This window comes from Artemia franciscana, unplaced genomic scaffold, assembly GCF_032884065.1.
Source record: "Artemia franciscana unplaced genomic scaffold, ASM3288406v1 PGA_scaffold_136, whole genome shotgun sequence".
NCBI classification, from domain to species: Eukaryota; Metazoa; Arthropoda; class Branchiopoda; order Anostraca; family Artemiidae; genus Artemia; species Artemia franciscana.
In genome coordinates, this window is record NW_027062628.1 from 24,765 (window position 1) to 47,913 (window position 23,149).

General features: G+C 37.6%; 1 protein-coding gene across 3 annotated transcripts in view; it reads left to right on the top strand.

The window, feature by feature from the left end:
• The window catches only part of LOC136041311 (uncharacterized), a 63,996-nt gene that overhangs the window by 23,397 nt on the left and 17,450 nt on the right, over positions 1–23,149 (top strand). For all 3 annotated transcript variants that reach the window (XM_065725938.1, XM_065725937.1, XM_065725939.1), the window contains 2 exons: positions 6,175–6,286; positions 15,199–15,293. In XM_065725938.1, coding sequence (XP_065582010.1) covers positions 6,175–6,286; positions 15,199–15,293 — 207 coding nt within the window. The remainder of the gene's footprint in view (positions 1–6,174; positions 6,287–15,198; positions 15,294–23,149) is intronic.

Below are 23,149 nucleotides of genomic sequence, written 5' to 3' on the forward strand. Positions count from 1 at the left end.
GAAATTCCCTTCCCCCATGACAAGTTTATCCATGGAAATATCCTCCCACGTGCCCCCCCCCCCTCGAATCTCTTCCCTAAACAAAAAAAGGGTAAAATTGGAGCAAAAAGTATTACTGGCTTTCATATAAAGTGAATATAATACTCGATGCCTTTTTATGGCACTTGCTATTAACCAAGTGACATATAGCAATCGCCAATTCTGTCGGTCTGTTTGTCTGTCGGTCCCGGTTTTGCTACTTTAGGCACTTCCAGGTATGCTAGGACGATGAAATTTGGCAGGCGTATCAGGGACGAGACCAGCTTAAATTAGAAATAGTCATTTTCCCAATTTGACCATATGGGGGGGAGTGGGGGGCCGGTTAATTCGGAAAAAAATAGAAAAAATGAAGTATTTTTAAATTATAAATGGGTGATGGGATCTTAATGAAATTTGATGTTAGGATTTATATTGTGTCTCAGAGCTGTTTTTTTAAATCCCGACCGGATCTGATGACATTGGGGGGAGTTGGAGGGGGGAACCTAAAATCTTGGAAAACACTTAGAGTGGCGGGATCAGGATGAAACTTGATGGGAAAAATAAGCACAAGTCCCAGATACATGATTGACAAAATCGGAACGGATCTGCTCTCTTTGGGGTGGTGGGTCAGAATTTTAATTCTGAAAAATTAGAAAAAATGAGGCATTTTTAACTTACGAATGGGTGATCGGATTTCAATGAAACTTGATGTTAAGAAGGATATCGTGTCTTAGAGCTCTTGTTTTAAATCCCGACCGGATCTAGTGACATTGGGGGTTGGGGTTGGGAGGGGGAAACCTAAAACTTGGAAAACACTTAGAGTGGAGGGATCGGGATGAAACTTGGTGGGAAAAATAAACACAAGTGATAGATACATGATTGACATAAACGGAACGGATCCGCTCTCCTTGGGATAGTTGGGGGGGGGGGGTTATTTCTGAAAAATTAGAAAAAATGACGTATTTTTAACTTACAAACAGGTGATCGGATCTCAATAAAATTTGATATTTAGAAGGATATCGTGGCTCAGAGCTCTTATTTTAAACCCGACCAGATCTGGTGACATTGGGGGGAGGGGTTGGGAGGGGGAAACCTAAAACTTGAAAAACACTTAGAGTGGAGGGATCGGGATGAAACTTGGTGGAAAAAATAATCACGAGTCCTAGATACATGATTGACATAACTGGAACGGATCCGCTCTCTTTGGGGTAGTTGGGGGAGGGGTTAATTCTGAAAAATGAGAAAAAATGAGGTATTTTTAACTTACGAACGGGTTATCGGATCTCAATGAAATTTAATATTTAGAAGGATATCGTGTCTCAAAGCTCTTATTTTAAATCCTGACTGGATCTGGTGACGTTGGGGAAAGTTTGGGGTGGGGGAGCCTAAAATCATGGAAAACGGTTAGATTGGAGGGATCGGGACGAAACGTTGTTGGAAAAATAAGCAGAAGTCTTACATACGTGATTTACATAATTGGAATGGATCCGATCTATTGGGGGGGGGGGGTTAATTCTGAAAAATAAGAAAAAATGACGTATTTTTAACTAACGAAGGAGTGATCGGATCTTCATGAAACTTCATATTTAGAAGGACCTTGTAACTCAGATCTCTTATTTTAAATCGCAACCGGATCAAGCGTAATTGGGGGGGGGGCAGTTGGGGGGACCGGAAATCTTAGAAAATACTTAAAGCGGTGAGCTCAGGATGAAACTGGATGGAAAGAATAAAAACCTGTCTAAGATACGTGACTGACATAACTGGACCGGATCTGCTCTCTTTGGTGGAATTGGAGGGGGCGGGGATAATTTTGAAAATTGAGGTATTTGTCGCTTGCAAAAGGGTGACCAGATCTTAATGAAATTTGATATTTAGAAGGATCTTGTGCTTTAAAGTTCTTATTTTAAATTCCGACCAGATCCTGTGACGTTGGAGGGAGTTGGAGGGGGAAACCGGAATTCTTGGAAAACGTGAAAATTGGGGTATTTTTACCTTACAAAAAGATGATCGGATCTTAATGAAATTTGATTTTTAGAAAGAATTCATGTCTCAGAGCTCTTATTTCAAATCCCGACCAGATCGTTTGACATTGGGGGGAGTTGGAGGGGAAATCATGGAAAAACACTTGGAGTGTAGGAATCGGGATGAAGCTTGGTGGATAGAATAAACAAATTTCCTTGATATGTGATTGACAGAATCGTACTGGATTCGCTCTCTTTGGGGGAGTTGGGGGAGGGTTCAGTGATTTGGCGAGTTTGTTGCTTCTGGACGTGCTAGGACGATGAAAATTGATAGGCGTGTCAGGGAGCTGCACAATTTGACTCGATAAAGTCGTTTTCCTAGATTCGACCATCTGGGGGGCTAAAGGGAGAGGAAAAATTAGGTATTTATAACTTACGAGTGGGTGATCGGATCTTAATGAATTTTGATATTTAGAAGGACTTCGTGACTCAGAGCTCTTATTTTAAATCCTGACCGGCATTAAGCCTCTTATTTTCATTTTAAATCAATCTATTGATTCATAGAATTTTGTTAGAGCTCATACAATATGATCTCTTGGCTCTTAGCTCTTCTCGCCTTGTCACAAGTGCCAAATGAGCTCTTAGCTCTTGTTTTATGTTCTTTACAAATATAATAATCGCTTCTACTGGAAATGCAGATTTAAGCACTTACCTCTTAAAAATGACCTATATATGGGGTCATTACAAACCTGTAATAGTTTAGAAACAATCTTGGGCTATATATTTGCACATCAGGGGGGGTAAATCATAGCATATATTATATAGCATAAACATTGCTGTATTTTTTTTTATGTGTTTGTGCTGTTGCATTGGTGATTTCTCATCTCATTCAAATTCGATGTCCACACACATAACAAAAAATATACAGGAATGGTTAGTTTAATTATTTAATATATGCTATGCTTTACCCCCACCCCCCTGATGTGCAAATATATAGCCCAAATTTGTTTCTAAACTATTACAGATTTGTAATGACCCAATATTTAGTTCATTTTTAAGAGGTCAAAAAGGTAATTTTTAAGAGGTCAAAAAGTGCTTAAATATGAATTTTCAGTAGTAGCGATTATTATATTTGTAAAGAGCATTAAAAAAGGCATCGAGTGGTATATTCACTTTTTATGAAAGCCAGTAATACTGTTTGCTCCAATTTTACCAAAAAAAGTCCCCCTGAAAACGTCTGTACTCTACCCAGTAACCATTACTATATATGAACACAGGTTCAAGTTTGTAACTTGCAGCCCCTCCCACGGGGACTGCGGAGGAGTAAGTCGTCCCTAAAGACATAGTTATTAGGTTTTTCGACTATGATCAATAAAATGCCTATCCCAGTATTTTGATCCGGTGACTTGTGGGAAAAAATGAGCGTGGGAGAGGGCCTAGGTGCCTTCCAATTTTTTTGGTCACTTAAAAAGGGCAGTAGAACTTTAAATTTCCGTTAGAATTAGCCCTCTTGCGACATTCTAAGACCACACACGCATCCGTGATCTGTCTTCTGGCAAAAAATGAGAAATTCCACATTTTTGTAGATAGGAGCATGACACTTCTATATTAAGGTTCTCTGATACGCTGAATCTGATGATGTCATTTTCATTAAGATTGTATGACTTTTAGGGGGTAATTCTCCCTATTTTCTGAAATGAGGCAAATTTTCTCAGGCTCGTAACTTTTGATGGGTATAACTGATCTTGATGAAACATATATTTAAAATCAGATTCTATGGTCGGATTTTTTTTTAAATTGACACAAGTTTTGCAACGTTGTTTTAAAACCATTTCATTTTAGCTATGGTCAGGTTTAAGAGTAAGCAAATCAGAGCAAAAAAAGGAACCAACAGTTCACTGGGGAGGATTGTAAAATATCATGACAAGAGAAATCACCAATGCAACAGCACAAACACATAAGTAAAAAAAAAAAAAAAAAAAAAAAAAACAAACATGAAAGAGACAGAAGGAGAAAAGGAAAACTGTTTTCCTAAATTAATGACTAATATAGACCAGCACTTGAATGAGGCCTTAACCCTACTTATCCATACAATCACATAGGTCAAACAGCATAGCCATACACAATCAACCATAAAGAATAATCAATGGACTGGCAGTCATGTTGTCAATAAGTATAAGTCGTCATTTACCATACAATAGAAACAATAAAGACAAATAATTCAGAGGCAACAACCCAACACAAGGGCTCATCAGGAGAATACACTTGCCTATAGGTTTTCGCCACATTAAATTCTCTACCCAGCCAAGTGTTGTGGCTACCACAGAATATCCATGGCATCCCCGTGTCAGGTATCACCCCCTAAATACATGCCTATGAAAAAAAAGGAAATGTAAAACAACCAAGTAACACCAAAACAAGCTTATCCTGTTAATATATCCCTCTTTTTAGCAACAATAGGTAAACTAAATATGATAAATTTTACCAAATCACAAATATTAACACATTGCAAAAAACCTGAATGAACTAAACAATTATAGAATTCATCTTTACCATGTGGCTATTTTTAAAAAAAAATCTGCTCTATTAGAAACACAATTCAAAATAAATGGTGCTGCGTCATCATTTCTCGAACCTCCGAAATTAGTTGAAAATTTCTTTAAGTATTTCCAGATAATTCTTTCGATATTTATTTAAAAGTTCGTTAAAATGAAAACTAAATTTTTTTAATTGCTGAGTTAATTTATTTGCCGAAAAACCTCTTGATATAAATTTTTGGCTTAAGATTTTACATCTATTTTTAAAATCAATATAATTACTTCAAATTCTTGCATAACGAAGTAACTGTGAGAAAAACGCGGAATATGTGATATTTGAGTGTATATTACTTTCAGGGAATGGGAAACTATCACTTCGAAATCAAAATCATCCGTTTTATTATACATTTAAAAACTTAATTTATTATTATCACAAATATTAATATTTAAATCTAAGAAATGATCTTCATGACCAGTGCCATGACTAGGTTCAAGAGTAAGCTCTGATGGATATAGCCTATATTTTTAGAAATATCAATGAAATCCTTACAATTTAAGACCAAAATATCATCTAAATATCTTTTATTATTTGACAAAACATGTTTTAAATTATTTGGATTATTCTTATCCATCATATATTTATATTCTAGTTGACTTAAAAACAAGTCAGCTATAAATGGGCTGGCATTCCCCCTCCCCCATGGGAATTCCCACGATGTTTAAGAAACTATCACCTGCAGTGAATTATTAACACTCAAATATGGATTAAAATTCGAAAATTTTTTAATACCAGAACAATAGGTTTTAAGTTTTTTTACTATTTCCTTTAAAATTAAAAAGAGGTCAGTAGCAGCAATGCGGGTTGGACATTTAGCTGCTCCAGCAATAAACCGTGGTTTAGGGGTATTCTTATGAAATTTTACAGTCCAATATAGGAAAGGGAACTTTTTATCATTGTCATTTATTTTAATATTAAAATTTTTAAAAAGTATTTCTTCAGTCTTTTCAATTAAATTCTCATCCTCTAAATTTATCTTTTCGTAAACATTAGTTGTGCATAACTCCCTTTTTAAGATATCACAATACAGCTTCTTACAAATTATGGCAAAATTATTATTAGCTTTATCCACTGGCACAATTACAAATTCATTCTGTAGATTAGCAATTGCTTGTTTAATCTTCGCATTATAAAGTAAGGATTTAGTGTTACTATTTTTTAAGTTAGAATATATTTAATTTCTTATTCTACTTATAATTAAATTCTTCCAACTTTGAAAACTCTTTATTTTTATTCTCTTCTAAATTGTCTATTCTTAACATGCAGGATTTATCATTGGGGAATACAATTTGAATCAACTAGGTCACCATTAGGATTATTTTATTTTCCCCTTTCTTCCTCTTATTTTAGCTTAGATGCTTCAAATGTATTCTTTTCTGTTTCTCCCTTCTTCTCCCTGCTTGACTGTCTATTCTCTCTCTTTCTCTCCGTCCTTCTTTCTTTTCTCATGAAGATAGCTGACATACGAAGGCTACCTTAAAGATGTTTGGTCTTTCGATCTGTCCATCTCTCTGTTTCATTTTCTGATCCCTCTCTCTATCTCTTTTTTTGTTCCTTTACTTTATGAGGTGCTAAAGCCTTTTATTTTATTGTATTTCAGTTTGTACGCTTTCAATTTGTCCATCCAATTTGGAATCCATTTCTTGGGTCTATTTGGGCTATTTTGTCATATAAATTGTTGGGTCAAAATGTTCAACAATTTTTGGATCAAGGTAAGCGACCTTATTTATGCCTTTATCTGTGCCTTTGTTTATATCAGGCATAATATGTGCCTTTGTAATAACAGCATAAACCAAAAACATTCCCATATATCAAGAGGGATTAAATATTAATTTCGCAATTTTGATGTGTTTTTTAAAGTTTTTATAGTCCCCCCTCCAAACAAAAGTTCCGGTTACAGACCTGTGAATTACCCATCAATTTCCCTTGTTAATCCATTAGAAATAAATATGTGTTTACATGAAGGCCTCAATGAGAGCTATGAGGTTCTGGCTTGAATAGTGATTAGTAAAGGCACCCCTTGAGCTATATCTTTTCCTCCTTATTCACAAAGCAATAAGAGAATTCCATTAAGGGCCTTCTTAAATTTTGTAATTTGTTCATTACTTACAGATAGTATTTATTATTAGGAAAAATAGGGACTTTTTTTGCGGGGGAATTTTCAGTGGGAACAAAATTTTTGTGGAAAATTTCCCTGAATTCTTCCGCAAAATTATTTTTGTTTGTTTTTCATCCTCTTTGGAAGCGCAATCAAACAGTTCGTGGTAACAAACTTTAAGTAAGGAGTGAAACATATTCTTAATGATAACTAAACAAAACAAAAGTTTTTTTTTTACTGCAAGTAAACGTAGCGTTCTGACTTTTTGTCGGAGCGCTACTTTTTAAAATAATTAAAAATCTTTTGTGTAAAGAGCGAGGCGTTGAGGAGGGGACAACCCCTTTCATACACAAAATAATTTCTGTTCGTATCAAGTTTTAACGCTGCTCCTTACTTGCAGTTAAAAAAACTTTCTCTATTTAATTTCTGAACGTTTTTGAATTAATGCATGTTTTGATTTTGGCTCATCGAACATGAATAAATACGCATATTCATGCATAAACAAATTTGCATATTAATTTTGTTTTACTATATGGCTTTCTCAATGTTTTGATCGGACGATATTGATCAAAAAAAGGAATGGGAGGGGAGGCCTAGTTACCCTGCAATTTTTACTTACTTTAAAATACAACTAAGATTTTTTTTTACTAACGTTTTTGTTAGTAATAAACATACATACCTTACGACTTAACTTACGTAATGAGTTTCTATAATTTGTGTATTTTTGTTACGCATATCAGGGGTTTCGCCCCCTCGTCAATACCTCGCTCTTTACACTGAAGAATTTGATGGTGTGATTTTTGTTCAGATTCTATGACTTTTAGGGGGTGTTTCGTCCTATTTTTTAAAATAAAGCAATTTTTCTCAGACTCGTAACTTTTGATGGTAAAACTAAACTTGATGAAACTTATATATTTATAATCAGCATTAAAATTCAATTCTTTTGATGTAACTATTGGTGTCCAATTCCATTTTTGAGAGTTTCAGTTGCTATTGGGCCGGATCGCTCATTACTAAAGTTCGTTATCACGAACTGTTCAATAACTACACGGAAAGTAAAGAGCTCCAATATATCAATAGTGAACAGAAATAAAATTGAATAATCTACCGTGTGTAAAAATATTAAAAATCACCATCAATAAATAAATGAAACCCACACGAATAGAGATGAGTATCAAACAGTTCGTGGTAACGAACTGTTGTAAGGAGCGACCCGGCTCAATAGTAACCAAAACTCTAAAAAATTGAATTTTGATATCAATAGCTACATCAAAAAAATCAAATTTTCATGCTGATTTTAAATATATAAGTTTCATCAAGTTTAGTCTTACCTATCCAAAGTTACGAGCCTGAGAAAATTTGCCTTATTTAGGAAAATAGGGGGAAACACCCCCTAAAAGTCGTAGGATCTTAACGAAAATGACACCATCAGATTCAAGGTAACAGAGAACCCTACGTAGAAGTTTAAAGCTCCTATCTACAAAAATGTGGAATTTTGTATTTTTTGCCAGAAGACAAATCACGGGTGCGTGTTTATTTGTTTGTTTGTTTTTTTTTCTTTTCCCCACGGGTCATCGTATCGACCAAGTGGTCCTAGAATGTCGCAAGGGGGCTCATTCTAACGGAAATAAAAAGTTCTAGTGCCCTTTTTAAGTGACCAAAAAATTGGAGGGCATCTAGGCCCCCTCCCACGCTCATTTTTTTCCCAAAGTCAACGCATCAAAATTTTGAGATACCCATTTTGTTCAGCATAGTCGAAAACCATAATAACTATGTCTTTGGGGATGACTTACTCCCCCACAATACCTGGGGGAGGGGCTGCAAGTTACAAACTTTGACCAGTGTTTACATATCGTAATGGTTATTGGGAAGTGTACAGACGCTTTCAGGGGGATTTTATTTTGTTTGGGGGTGGGACTGAGGAGAGGGGGCTATGTTGGAGGATCTTTTCTTGGTTGAATCTGTCATGGGGGAAGAAAAATTCAATGACAAGGGCGCAGGATTCTCTAGCATTACTATAAGAAAACAATGAAAAATAAACATGAAAACGTTTTTTCAAATGAAAGGAAGAAGTAGCATTGAAACTTAAAACGAACAGAGATTATTACGCATATGAGGGGTTCTAAAGCATAAAGAGCGAGGTATTTAGGAGGAGATAAATACCTTGCTCTTTATGCTAAAGTATTTTTAGTAATTTTGACTATTTATTCTACGGCCTTTTTGATTCAGGGGTCATTCTTAAAGAATTGGGACAAACTTACGATTTAGTGTAAAGAGCGAGGTATTAACGAGGGTACAAACCCCTTCGTATACATAATAAAAATATAAGGTCATGAAAATTTGTTAAGTAAGTTAATTCTTAAGTTACGTATATTTTTTACTAATAAAAACGTTCGTTAAAAAGTAAAGTTCTAGTTGCCTTTTTAAGTAACCGAAAAATTGGGGGGCAACTAGGCCTCCTTCTCCACCCCTTATTTCTCAAAATCGTCTGATCAAAACTAAGAGAAAGCCATTTAGCCAAAAAAAGAATTAATATACAAATTTCAAATTTTAATAATTTATGTGCGGAGAGCCAAAACCAAACATGCATTAATTCAAAAACGTTCAGAAATTAAATAAAAAAAAAACTAATTTTTTTTTTGCTGAAGGTAAGGAGCGACATTAAAACTTAAAACGAACGGAAATTACTCCGTATATGAAATGAGTTGTTCCCTCCGCAATCCCTCGCTCTTTACGCTAAAGTTTGACTCTTTGCCACAATTCTACTTTTTAAAACAATTAAAAGCTTTAGCGTAAAGAGCGAGGGATTGCGGAGGGGACAACTCATTTGTTGCGGAGGGGACGACACAAGCGTTGACAGGCATTAGCACCTTATCTGGCATAGGTTTTTTTTTATAAATAAAAACAAAAACCAGAGCATAATTTGCCCTTTGCTGAAACACCACGTCTTAAATATTTTAAATTTTATAACTTTAATAAATAGAAAATTATCAAGACTATGAGGAATAAATATCAGCACATGTGTATAAAACTGACAATGTGTATTCATTTTATTTTCAGTTAAGTGCAAAATTGTAATTCTGGTCTTGAGAAGGGATGGGGGTTATCAGCCCTACTCATGTTAATTTTTTCTCGTTTTGACTCGGTTTTATCTTAGTTTCTGTTCGTGCTGGTTTCATTTATTTACTGATGGTGATTTGTGGTGTTTTTACGCTTGGTAGATTATTCGATTTTATTTCTGCTTATTTTTGTTTTAATGGAATTCTTTAATTTTCTTTGGAAACTCATTTTTTGGAAAGTTTTTAAATTAATTTCTGTTCGTTTCTTATTGATATAGTCTAAGCATGAAAATAAAAATCACATTTTATGTATGTTCGGTCTTTTTTCGTCAAGAATCTGTAGTTTGGTTTGCTATTTGTATGTTTGAGAAAGTTTTTCAACAATTTTTTTAACAGCATACTGCCTTTTGAAAATTTTGACACAAATAGTATTGTTTGATTTAGTTACATACCCTCTAGTTGACCCGATAAATAATCTAAATAGCATTCCTAAAAAATACTATCTATGCTCTTTGACAACCTAGATACACTTAAACTATTTGTGTTTAGTTAAATTGTCAACTTCCTCCGTCGTTCTTGTGATAGTGTTGAAATATCTTAGTGGTAACCAGCATACCCACAGTGACTTTTGATTTAGTGTTAAAAGAGTATTTAGTTTTGAAGCTTAGTAGGCCAACTCCCCCCCCCATTCAAAACCTGAGGGGAGGGTTTTAAGCTATGCCCTGGAGGCATGTCAAGTTCTTATGAAAGGGGTGGTCGTATTGCCTGTAGAGGAGACTCATTTAATTGAAAAATTGAAAGTTCTGAATTATCTGATTGAAATTGGGATATAGCCATTTTGTTAAAAAAATTTCCAAGACTTAAATAAAAGAGCTTCCAGAGTTGACACAACCCCCCAAAGCCCTGGGGCAAGGATTGTATATTATGCCGTAGGTGCATATAAGGTTTTTATGAAATAGGTGGTTGTATTAACTTTGGACAGGGCTCTTTTGACTAGAAATTAGAAGTTCTTGGGCACTTTTTAAGAGTCAAAAGTGATCTGAGGGTAACCAGTCTCCTGTCCAAACACAAACTCCTCATTTTCCAAACAAGCATCTAATCATAATTTCGAAACATATATTTTCTTCAGTATTGTTGAAAGGTCCAGCAATTATGCCTTTAAAGAAGTCAGGTCCCCTACAACCCTAAGGGCAAGGGCTGTAAGTTAGGCAATTCGTTCATTATTTAAGTAGTGTCTATTCTATTCGGAAATCTATGCATATTTAACATTAAAAAAACAAAAACAAAGGACGTTCAGGTTATTGCATAGTAACACGTGTCAGAAATGTTTGTTTCTATTTACTATAGCTATAAGAGGAAGAGATCCTTCTACGCCTGGGGGAGCATAGGGCAGCAGCAGCTGACCTCCAACTTGATCGATCTTGAGCCAAGGACTAAAGTTCATTCAAAGGGGTTCGGAGACTCGTAGCCTCTTTTTTCGGCGATCTTCAATGTTTACTGCGTTGACTTCCACTCCTTCGAATGCCGGGAGGGGTCAAACACCATAAATCATGTGGGAGGCGTCCTTTGCTCATGCGGGTCATATGCCCCCAATATTTTCATTTTCTCATTCTGATCTCGTCGGCAACCAGTGGTTGTTCGGTATCTGCACTAATCTGGGCATTTTTTTCTCTATCGGTCCAATGTACTGTAAGGATTCTACGCTGGCAATTATTCTCGAAGCCAATTAGTCTTTTCTCAGCATTGTTTGAAAGGCTCCAGGACTCGCATCCATATAAAAGTACAGAGAGTGCATTACTCCTAAACAATCGCTATTTCAATTTCTGCGAGTAGTATCTACATCTCTAAATGTTCTTCAGAAATGGCTCCACCTGCATACGCTATGTGTAGCAAGACTTCTCTGTCACAATTCCCATCTTGTGTAATTGTACTATCGAGGTTTTTATAGCTGCTTGCTGTTGTGTTTATCACGATTTCTCTTGTTTTCTTTTGTTTATGATCAACATATATTGATCTGGTGAAAAATATTATTATATAAATTTTACTAAAGCATTGCCAGGTGCGTGTATTGGTCCAGGGTAGGTAGTTCTCGCTAGTGACTAGAGGATCTTGGGTTCAACTCCCTTCTCAGCCTCTTTCTGTACCTTAGACCTTAGATCCTCCTGTTCCTCCAGAGGGGCCCTGGGCGTCTAAGAAGAGTCTCCAGTCGTCTCTGAAACTTTCGGCTGCCACGATGTTTTCCCACTCCGGCTGTATTGAGGCGTGAAGGTGCCGCAGGTCTTTGTAGTAGGTACGACAGTTTTTTTGGGGGCTTTTTCAGCGATGGGTGCCTTCGGGTAACCAGAAAAAGTAGACTTGGGAATTTTGGAATCGTCCATGCGCAGCACAAGTCCGAGGTAGCTTCATCTATGCCTTCGTATGGTCTTGATGAGGGACGCTTGACCTGTGATGTTTCTTTTGTGTTCGTTCGTTACTTTCTGGGTCCAATGGATGCCGTAAATCTACGTAGGTGCATGTTTTCAAACGACTGAATTCTCCTCTCTTGTTCTTGGTTAAGATGCCATATTTCAGATGCATAGATGAGAACGGGCAGGAGGCTGCTGTTGAACAGGTGGAGCTTCATCTGGAGAGAGAAAGTACTCGATCTCCAAACTTTTTTGAGCCTGTCGAATTCGCTGCTAGCCTGTCCAATTCGGGCGATGACTTCTTTGGCTGTGGATCTCGTGTTGTCGATGGTGCTGCCAAGATATTTGAAATGGACCACTTGTTCCATGTCGTTGTCACCACATTTGATGTTCATAGGTGAGCCTCTGTTTGCCATGCCTTTGGTTTTACTGGCGTTGGTATTGAGTCCAAAACCTTCTGCTTTTTGTTGGAGTCTCGAGAGCAGCGCTTGAAGCCGTGATTTGAAGGTTTCGAGGGTGGTAATATCGTCAGAAAAATCTAGGCCGCTCAGTAGGCGATCATTTAGGCGTAACCCAGTTGATTCGACGCTTCGTAAGAAATCTATGACGATTGCGAACAGTAGCGGGGATAGCAGGCACCCTTGTTTCACCCCAGAGAGGATGAGAAATTTGTGTGAATTTCCCTCTGCTGTCTTCACCCAACAGGTTGTATCTTCATGCATCGCCATGATAAGATTTACTATGGTATCAGGGATACTATAGTGGGGAAGGAGCTTCCAGAGTGACTGGCGGTTTAATGAGTCGAACGCCATTTCGAAGTCTATGAAGATCATATAGAATTTATTACGCCATTCGCAGGTCTCCTCTGTGAGCATTCGCAGTGTGAATATCAGGTCCATGCAAGAGCGGTTTGGGTGGAAGCCATGCTGTTCATTACGATGGTATTCACTTAGGTGTGACGTTGTATTTGGGACAGGATAATGTGGGACAACAATTTGCCAGGAATGGAGAGCAGGCTGATGCCTCGCCAGTTGTTACAGAGTGTGGCATCACCCTTCTTGAAGAGCTTCACGAGCGTACTGTGGCGCCATTCTGAAGGTAATTTTACTGTTGTTCAGATGGTTCCAAAGAAGTCTTTGCAATAGGTGACACTTGTGTCCATGGAGCATTTCAGTATTTCTGTCGTGATGATCTGCCGTCTCCTGGTGATCTGCCGTTTTTCAGATTTTTGACTGCCTTCAGAATTTTGTCTTCAGTCGGGGGCTCGGTGTTGATGTTTAGCGAGATCTGTGGATCTTCGGGGGGGATGGAGATTGGCTCGTCCGGGGGTGGTCTTTTCAGGATTTTGTCAATTTGGTTGGCCCACATCTCCTTCTTCTCTTCGGACCGGTAACAAGTATGCCGTTTTTTTCCTTCACCGGACCATCGCTGGCTCTTTTCTTCCCGATCATCTCGTTCGTTATCTTGTAGAGCGACCTGATGTCTCCGTTCTTGGCAACCTCTTCAGCTTTCGAGGCCATTACTTCGTAAAAATGGTTCTTTTTTCGGCGTGTGCTCTTTTTGACAGCGTTGTCAATTTGTCTGTAATTCTCGGTCTTGTAAATCTGATTCGCTTCGTAGCAGGCAAGGATCTGAAGTTTTGCGACTTTTCTCTCCACTATGAGCTGCCAAGTGCGGTCCGATAGCCACTGGTCCTTCGATTTCTTGCGGTGCCCAAGGGTCTTGCTTGCTGACTCAATGTAGAGGTTATTTATCTGCCCATATCATCTCGTGGTCGTCTTGGTCACTGATATAGAGTGCTTCGAACTTGTTGCTAAGTTCGGCAACGAACTCGTGCCTGGTTGTTCGGTCTAGGAGCTTTTCAGAATCAAATTAGGGTTCTGAATTAGGTGCATTTTTCCCATTTCTCTTCAACTTCAGGGAGAATTTGCTTACTAGCAGGTTGTTGTCTGATCCAACGTCCGCGCCTCTATATGCTCTCACATCTTGTATACTGGAGTGGATCTTCCGGCTGACCAGACAGTTGTCAATCTGGTTTGTAACTGCAACACCAGGGGAGGTCCATGAATACTTGTGGGCGTCTTTATGAGGAAAGAGGCTACCTCCTATCACAAGATCATTGGCCATTGCAAAGTCGATCAGCATCGTTTCATTCTCATTATTCACGCCCATGCCATGCCTACCGAATGACTGTGGGCAGTAGGACTCGTCGTTGCCAACGATGGCGTTTAAGTCGCAGAGAACGCACATGATGTCATGTTTCGGAATGCTGTTTACCACTGCCTGTAGAGTATGGTAGAATTCTTATTTGGTCTCGACTTCTGCGAAGTTAGTGAGGGCGTAGCAGACTACTACGGAAAGTTTTGCTTATCGTCCAGTGAAACGCGCTACGAGAATTCTTGGCGATATGGGAGTCCATTTCAAGAGAAATCTTGACGTATCCCTCGTCTTGATGAGTGTTACTCCTTGTTCATGCCTGCTTTCGGCACCGCTATAGAGGATCGTAGAATGGTCATCAAGTTGTTTCTCCCCGGAGCCAGTCTATCTTACTTCAGACAATGCCAGGATGTCTAGATGGTATCTGCGCATCTCCTGGAGTACTTCGATAGTTGAGACATCGTGTGGACATTCCAAAAGCCAAATTTTAGGTTGTTGTTTGCTTTTAAAAATCGTGTCCCGGGGTATGCGTTTGTCCTCGTCGGTAGGGGTTCAGATCCGAGGCTCCTCTTTAACGTTTCTGTTGCAAGAGAATGTTTCCCCAGAGGATTGCTCCTTTGGTTACCCGGAACGGATTGAAAGACCGCTGCCTGACCCTCCTCCTTTGTCCAGGCCTGGGACTGGCTGCTGAGAGGCACGGATTGTGCGCGCCCAACGGGCGGAGTTAACCGCCTGTTGGTTGTTAATATATACATTGACATACAGGCCTTCTGTATGTCAATGTATATAATCAGTACTGTATTTAAAAAAATAAAGTTTTCCCCATGGTAGGCAATCTCTTTGTGTTACTAATTAATTGTTGGGTGTTTTATAATAATTTTTTGTAAAATTAACCTTTTTTTAAGGTCAACAGCGTTTTCAAGCCATACAGCTATTTTTACTGAGGATGACCATATTGGCCTCTGGGGTTACAGCCACAGTGTACTGGTTTATCGTCGGGGTTCGTATTTTGTCATTTTTTTTAGATCTTGTAGATTTAAACAAAGGAAAATAATTTGGCTAATAAGCACATGGAAGTAAAGCAAATGAAGTAAAAAGTTTTTTTTTTGTAAGTTTTCTTTTCTTTAATAACTAGCCAAGTCAGTAAGTAATTGTGTTTTGGTTGGTATATTCTTTAATATTAATTTACAAAAAAAAAATCTGGAAAGAACTTTTGCAAAGAATAATAAAGACCCTATAAAACTTAAGACGACCAGAAATATATTCTATTAATAATTCAAACTTAAAAATGAAAGAGGTTAATATTAAAGAAACTCAAAGTAAGTGAAACCCAAAACGAGCAGAAACTAATTAAACAACCATAGACAACAAGCATACAAAAGGTGCTAATAGAAAGGAAGAAATAAATCTAAAAGTGAGTAAAACTTGGATTGAAAACATTTAAATCAATTTGAAAGGAACAAAATTCCCTTGAGCAAGATTTTGGTAACTGTCCCCATCCCCCTCCCCTAATTGTAGAGAGCTTGTGCCCACTGTGTCATTTACTTTTTATAGGAAACTGTGTGTGTTTCTGGAACAGTCCTTGATAAAAGCTAATGAAATTAAACTTTATATTTGACATTTAATGACATTAATGGATTGTATTTTACGATTTTTTTTAACTGTGATTTTTATTTTGTCTTCAGTATTGTAAGTATAAAAAAAAAAAAAAAAAAAATTCGTTTTCAGTAAGCTTTAACAGCTTCTTAAGTTTAATTTGGCTTTTTACTTTTCTTTAAAACACTTATTTTTCGGAAAGGTTATTTCTAGTTAATATTTGCTCGTTTTTGATAGCCAAAGTTTCAAGTGTTTCAACATTCTCCATTCCATTATCAAAGTTTTTTTTTATCTTCAAGGTTTCATATAATTATCAAAGCATCAAAGGGACATTTTTTTTCAGTATTATAGTTTCTAAGTTCAATACCCCCTTCAGCACATTCTCAAAGTAATCACAAGCAGATGAGTTAGCTCAACCTATCATTTAATATAGATTTAGAAAACGGGTTTGAAGCACATTTTTCGTACAGCTTACTGTTTAAAATACGGTTCCTCAGGCGGATACCCAAAACAATCCGTAGGTACCAAAAATAATCTGTTATACGGTCCTTGGTATATTTTGAACAAAATGATGACCTCGAGAATTCAACCAGATGTATTTTGGAAGAGAAAGGGGGGTGTGGTGGGCTAGTTACCATCTGATTAGTGTTGTCCCTTAAAAAGGAACATCTTCTATAAATTCATTATTTGCCCCCGGTACATAAAATAAAAGCCTTCCCCCTGGGGTCGTGGGGCTTATGTTGACCTCGAAGTTTTAGTTATTTAAAACATAGTCCACGAGACACCGTCAACAAAATAGCTTCTTTTTTAATTAGATTTTTTGCACCAGCTATTTGAAATTTAATCCCCTTGCAAACTCCGGAACTCAAATAGCCTTATTACCTTCAAGCGAGCAGTGAAGGGTTATTTGAGAAATGCTGTTTAGATTTGAATGTCTTGCGGTCCTCATCTTTTTGGTCTTTTTCTTTTCTTTCCTTTTTTCTATTCTTTCTCTTCATCATCCCCCCTTTTTTCTCTTTTTTTGATAAATCCAGTCGATTCGTTGTTTCTGTTTTTAAGATTGTTTAATTATTCTTAGTTAAGTTTTTGCCAGGTACACCAGCTAGCAAAAGTTTCAAACCCCTTATTGCTGAACATGATTATGTGTTAACAGCCGACTGTTGCTTAAAAGTCCCCTTTATGTTTCACAATTGGTTTCGATTTTTGGTTTCAGTGTGTACCTTACTACTGAAGTTGTCAACTCCTTTAAACTTCCAAACTGATAGATCTCATGAAAGAAATTTTCTACCAAAAAATGGATAGCATATGCTTTGATCAGCTCATCAAGAGCTACCAACTGATGTCGAAAAAAATTCTATCTATCTTAGTTCAAAAGTTGACTTTTTTGTCGTAGGCCAAGTTTCCAACGTCATCACTTGGAAAGGAACAAAGAATAAACTCTAATTTCTATAGTATTTAGAGAACTTTTAAAGTTTAAGAGGTACATCTGATACCATTTCTGTATCGGCATATTTTTGGTTTCAGGGTGTGCCTTACTGCTAAAGTTGTCAATACTTTTAAACTTTCAAACTGATATGTCTCATGAAGGAATTTTTCTACCGAAAAATAGATGACATACTTTGATCAGCTCATCAAGAGCTATCGACTGCTGTTGAAAAAAAATCTATCAGTCTTAATTCAAAAGTTGACTTTTTTACCATAGGCCAAGTTTCTAACGTCATCACTTAGGAAGGAGCAAAGGATGAACTCTAATTTCTTTAGTAATGAGAGATCTTTTCACAGTTAATTAAATTTTTTACCAGGGGTGATCGTATCGATCCAGTGATCCTACAATGTTGCGAGAGAGCTCATTCTAATGGAAATTACAAGTTCTAGCGGCCTTTATAAGTGACCAAAAAATGGAGGGAACATAGGCCCCCTCACGATTAATTTTTTCCTCATTGTCACCGAATCAAAATTTTGAGATATCCATTTTGTTCACCATAGTCGAAAAATTTAATAATTATGTCGGAACGAATTGATCCCCCGCAGTCCCCGGGGGAGGGGCTGTAAGTTACAAACTTTGACCGTTGTTTACATATACTAAGGGTCATTGGGAAGTGTACAGACGGGGGGGGGGGGAACTTTTTGTGCTGAAGGGGGGGGGGGAGAGGGTTTCGTGAAGGATCTTTGCATGGAGGAATTTATCATGAGGGAAGAGAATTTCCATGAAAGGGCTGAGGGATTTTCTAGCATTATTAAAAAAAAAACACGGAGAAAAAAAATGAGCTGGAAGTAAGGAGCAGCATTAAAACCTAAATTTTACAGAAATTATTACGTAAATAAGGAGGATCATCTCTTCCACAATACCTCGCTCTTTACGCTAAAGTATTTTTTTTAATTTCAACTATGTATTCTGTGGCCTTTGTGATACAGGGGTCATTCTTAAAGAATTTGGACAAAATTCAACCTTTAGTGTAGAGAGGGAGGTGTTGACGAGGGGGCGAACCCCCTCATATACGGAATAATAATATACAAATATGGAAGTTCTTTACGTAAGTTAATTCTCAAGTTACGTATATTTATTACTAATAAAAACGTCGGTAAAAAAATAAAAGTTTTATCCCTCCCCCCCCCAAACGGTCAAATGGGGGAAACGACAGTTAAAAAATCAATTTGTGCAGGTCCTTGACGCGCCTACCAATTTTCATCGTCTTAGCACGTTCAAAAGCACCAAATGTCAAAGAACTGAAAATACCCCCCACCCCCAACTCCCCCAAAGAGAGCCGATCTGGTGCGGTTATTTCAATCACGTATCTAGGACTTTTAGTTGTTCTTCCCACCAAGTTTCATCCCGATCTCTCCACTTTAAGCATTTTCTAATATTTAAAATCGAGTTCCTTTTAAATATCAACTTTCATTAGGATACGATCACCCGTTTGTAAGTTGAAAATACCTCATTTTTTCTATTTTTTTCGAATTAATTGTCCCTCCACTCTCCCCCCCCCCCAGATGGTTGAACTGGGGATGAAACCTTTTCTAATTTAATCTTATCTGGTCCCTGATAGGCCAACCAACTTTCATCGTCCTAGCTTTTCTGGAAATGCTCGAACTAGCAAAACCGGGACTGACAGACAGATAGACAGAAATTGCGATGGGTATGTTTCACTTGGTAAATACCAAGTGCCATAACCAGTAGACACCAACACATAATCAGTTATAAAAAGAACTTAGCTGCCAACAAGGCAAGATCAGCAGTGAAAGCGTCTTTTCAATTGTTTTTCTTTCACTTCAACGAATTGCCTTGTTTCTCCTCACTTTATTTATCAGTCCTGGTTGAACCTCGCTGAAGTAAGCTCTTTGGGACTGTTTAAAAAAATCATTTCAATGGTTGTATGTGATGGTGCTGTAGGTCTTTTTTTATTTAAATAATGTTTTGCTGAGGACGGCCCTTGGACATAGGATGAGATATTCATTCAAATACAGAATTCCACTGTCTTGCGAAAAGATTCCTGTTTATTTTTGTTGTTGCTGCTGTTAATGACGGTGGTCCTTTCGTATCAGGTGGCTCCCGTGCTTAGCTCCTTTCGTATCAGGTGGCATGGATTGGCACTGAGTTTTTCTTAGTAGTATCAGTAGCAGAGGTACCTCATATGAAGGAGCGGTCGTCTAAACTTTAGAGGGAGTCTTTTGATTGGAAATGGATTGTTCTAGTGGCATTTTCAAGAATCAAAAGTGAGTAAAGGGCATTCCCCCCCCTATGCCCCGTTTTTCTAGTGCTTACGATCAAAATTTTGATAGCCATTTTTTTCAAAATAGTCTGAATATCAAATTATGTGCTTCCAGGTTTGAAACCCCCTCCCAGATCTGGTGGCAATTGTAGTGAGCTATAAAATTATGGTGATTTATAAAAAAGATTGAACCCCTTCGAAAGTGGTACCAGATCTTAGGTAGTGCTTCCAAGTAAAGAGCGATGTAGGCGTAATGTATCTTTTTTTATGTAGGAGGTTATACCTCGGCACTTAATACAGAAGAAGTTGTCGTAGAAACTTCGAAAGGGTGTCATTCGATAAGGAATTAAATGTACTATTGCCTTTTCTGATGGTCGAGAATGATTGGAGGGTAACCTGGCCCCCGCGTCCATAATTTCCCCAAACACATCCAATTGAAATTTTGAGATTAGAGTTTTGGTCAGCATAGATAGAAGGTTCTGGAAAGTATGTCTTTGAGAATGAAAACCTCCTCACGGCCCCAGGGCAAGCATTGTAAATTGTACTCCAGGGGGAATATAAGGTTTTTATAGAAAGCGTGGGCGTATAAACTTTGACCTGATTTACTTGACTCAAGTCTCCTGCCAGGCCCTGCCCAGCGTAGTGGTTGACGTCTGCCTCCTCCATCCGCTTCGGTCCATCGCAAGTATTTGCTCTTTGTTCTGTCTGATGTTTGCCGTCGTCATGAACACGGACAGGCTATCGGACCAGCGTTTCTTCGGTTGGCCACGAGGTCGCTTCCAACGGGCTTTTATGGGATCGAAGTCGTAGGTCGTCTTTGCGGATGGATATGGTGGCATTTGAAGCAGGTGTCCCAACCATCGTAAGGTTTGCTCGGCTGCTTCAGTTGAAAACCGAAACTGCTTCGCGTGCTGCAAAAGCTTCTCATTGACGAAGTTGGACCTTCTTTGGCCGTCGATCCTCCTCAGGCTCTCCGACAAAACCAGCTTGCTGTGGTCGCCGTATTTTTAGAATGATATTCCGACATAGATCCAGCAAGACCATTGAAAACAGTTTGCCAGGGACTGACATCAGGGCCTTTTCTCTTCCATAAAGTGATGATGACACCCTTCCGCCAATCCTCGGGAATTATCTCCAGATCTAACCAGATCGTCTTGAGAGAGGGAGAACCAAAACAAAAACAGTAATAACAACGTCTCCAAGAAGTAAAAAACTTGTCCAAGGGGTGGCAAAAACTGATTAGAAAATAATACAGGACAAAGAAAGAAAAATTTTATTTATAAAACCAATAGTACGACCTAATCGGCTCCACTAGCCTTTCAACAAACAAATTCAACAATACTAATAAAATCATACCCCTAGAGGCCAGAACACATTACTGAATTATTTAATTATACCCCACCCCAAAAAATAATAAACAAAGAACTAAAATTCATACCCAGTAATGAGGATGTATTCTATTTCACTCTTGAAAAAAGAAATATCACTATAATTTTTTAAACTCTGATGAAGATTATCCCAACTTCTAATTCCCCTATGAAGCACAGAAAACGTCGACCGGGTCGAAACTGTCAACGGAATATTAATCTCCCCAGTGAATATGACTCTCGTAGTCCTGAGGCTGGTTATTTGCTCGTAGACGTTCCACACCGAATTCTGGGGTTGTAGGCCAACCAAACAACGAACATAATTCGTTGGCAAACGTAACTGGCAAAACTGATATTTTACGATAATTACCGAGATCATTTCTGTCACCACCTTTATAAACCGGTGTCACTCTTGTATACTTTAAACAATCTGAAAACATACCTTGTCTGAAACAATCATTAATTAATGATCTTAGAATGCAAGATATTGATGGAAAAATACATTTCAGAATTTTTAAACTCATCAAGTCACTACCAGATGAACTAGTATTCATAGTATACATGATATCCCTTATCTCGTCCACAGTAATGAACTTTAGATGCAATCATACATCTATAGGGGGCGGGGCGGTAAAGTGGATCCAAAAGGTGAGTGTCCTGGAAAGGGGAAATGGTATCGGCTATTTTTGAACCTACTGAAATAAAATGATTTTGAAACTCATCACAAATCGTAAAATCATCTCTAGCTATGGCCTCATTTTTACTATCACTTCAGATGGTAGTATATTAGAACTCTGACCTATAATATTATGGACTATTTGCCAAGTTTTCAATGAGTTTCCTTCAGCTTCCTTAAATTTAAAGCTAAAATACCTCTTTTTAGCCCCACGGAGAAAATTATTCAAACCATTACAAAAAACACGGCATTGTTCTTTATTCTCGTCTGTAGGTTAGCTTGTAACTTAAACAATCTATCTCTTAAAATTATTTTCCCAAGAAGATCTTGTGTTATCCATGGCTTCTTTCCATTATGATTTTGCCCTCCCATATTCTAAACAACTCCCACTTACTTAACCTTTTCCAATAACTTACCATAAAGAATGCAAATTTATAATTTGCATTATTTTCCTCTCTAAGCAGGGACATCCAGTCAACTTTAACTAAATTATTATTTAGTTTTACAAGGGTATTTTTATCAAAAACATCCGACCTCTACTCAGGTCAGAATTTATTCGCTTATGAGTAAATACCTCAAAATGAGCATAAACAGCAAAGTGATCAGATTCAACATTTAAAACAACTCTTGGGGATCTAAAAGGTACATTTGAAAATGTATTGTCCAAAACGTTGCGGAAGTCTAAGAAACTCTAGTCGGAATGTTAATCGTAGGTACTAAACTATAGGACAGGCAAAGATTTAAAAGTTGAGAAGTCACCGAAGACTCGACATCTAACATGTTGATGTTGAAATCACCAAGAATGAAACAATGCTTATTTCTCGATTGCACTTTCGCCAGCTGTTCATGTAAATTCTCAAAGAATTCTTGAATAGAGCTAGAGGGAGACCTATACGCAATGACTAAATATGCATCAACATTTTTATGGCACTTGGCATTAACCAAGAGATATATAACGATCGCAAATTTTGTCGGTCTGTTTGTCGGTCGGTCTGTCCCGGTGTTGCTACTTTAGGCACTTCCAGGTAAGCTAGGCCGATGAAATTTGGCAGGGGCATCAGGGACGGGACTAATTTAAATTAGAAATAATTGTTTCCCAGATTTGACCGTCTGAGGGGAGTGGAGCTGTTAATTCGAAAAAAATAGAAAAAATGAAGTATTTTTAACTTACGAATGGATGATAGGATCTTGGTGAAATTTTACATTTGGAAGAATATTGTGTCTCAGAGCTATTATTCAAATCCTGACCAGATCCGATGACATTGGGGGAGTTGGAGGAAGGAACCTAAAATCTTGGAAAACGCTTAGAGTGGAGGAATCAGGATGAAACTTGGTGGGAGAAGTAAGCATAAGTCCTAGATATGTGATTGATATAACCGGAATGGATCTTTTGTCTTTGGGTTAGTTGGGGAGGGTTAATTGTGAAATTAGAAAAAATGAGGTATTTTTAACTTATGAACGGATAATCGGATCTCAATAAAATTTGATATTTAGAAGTATATTGTGT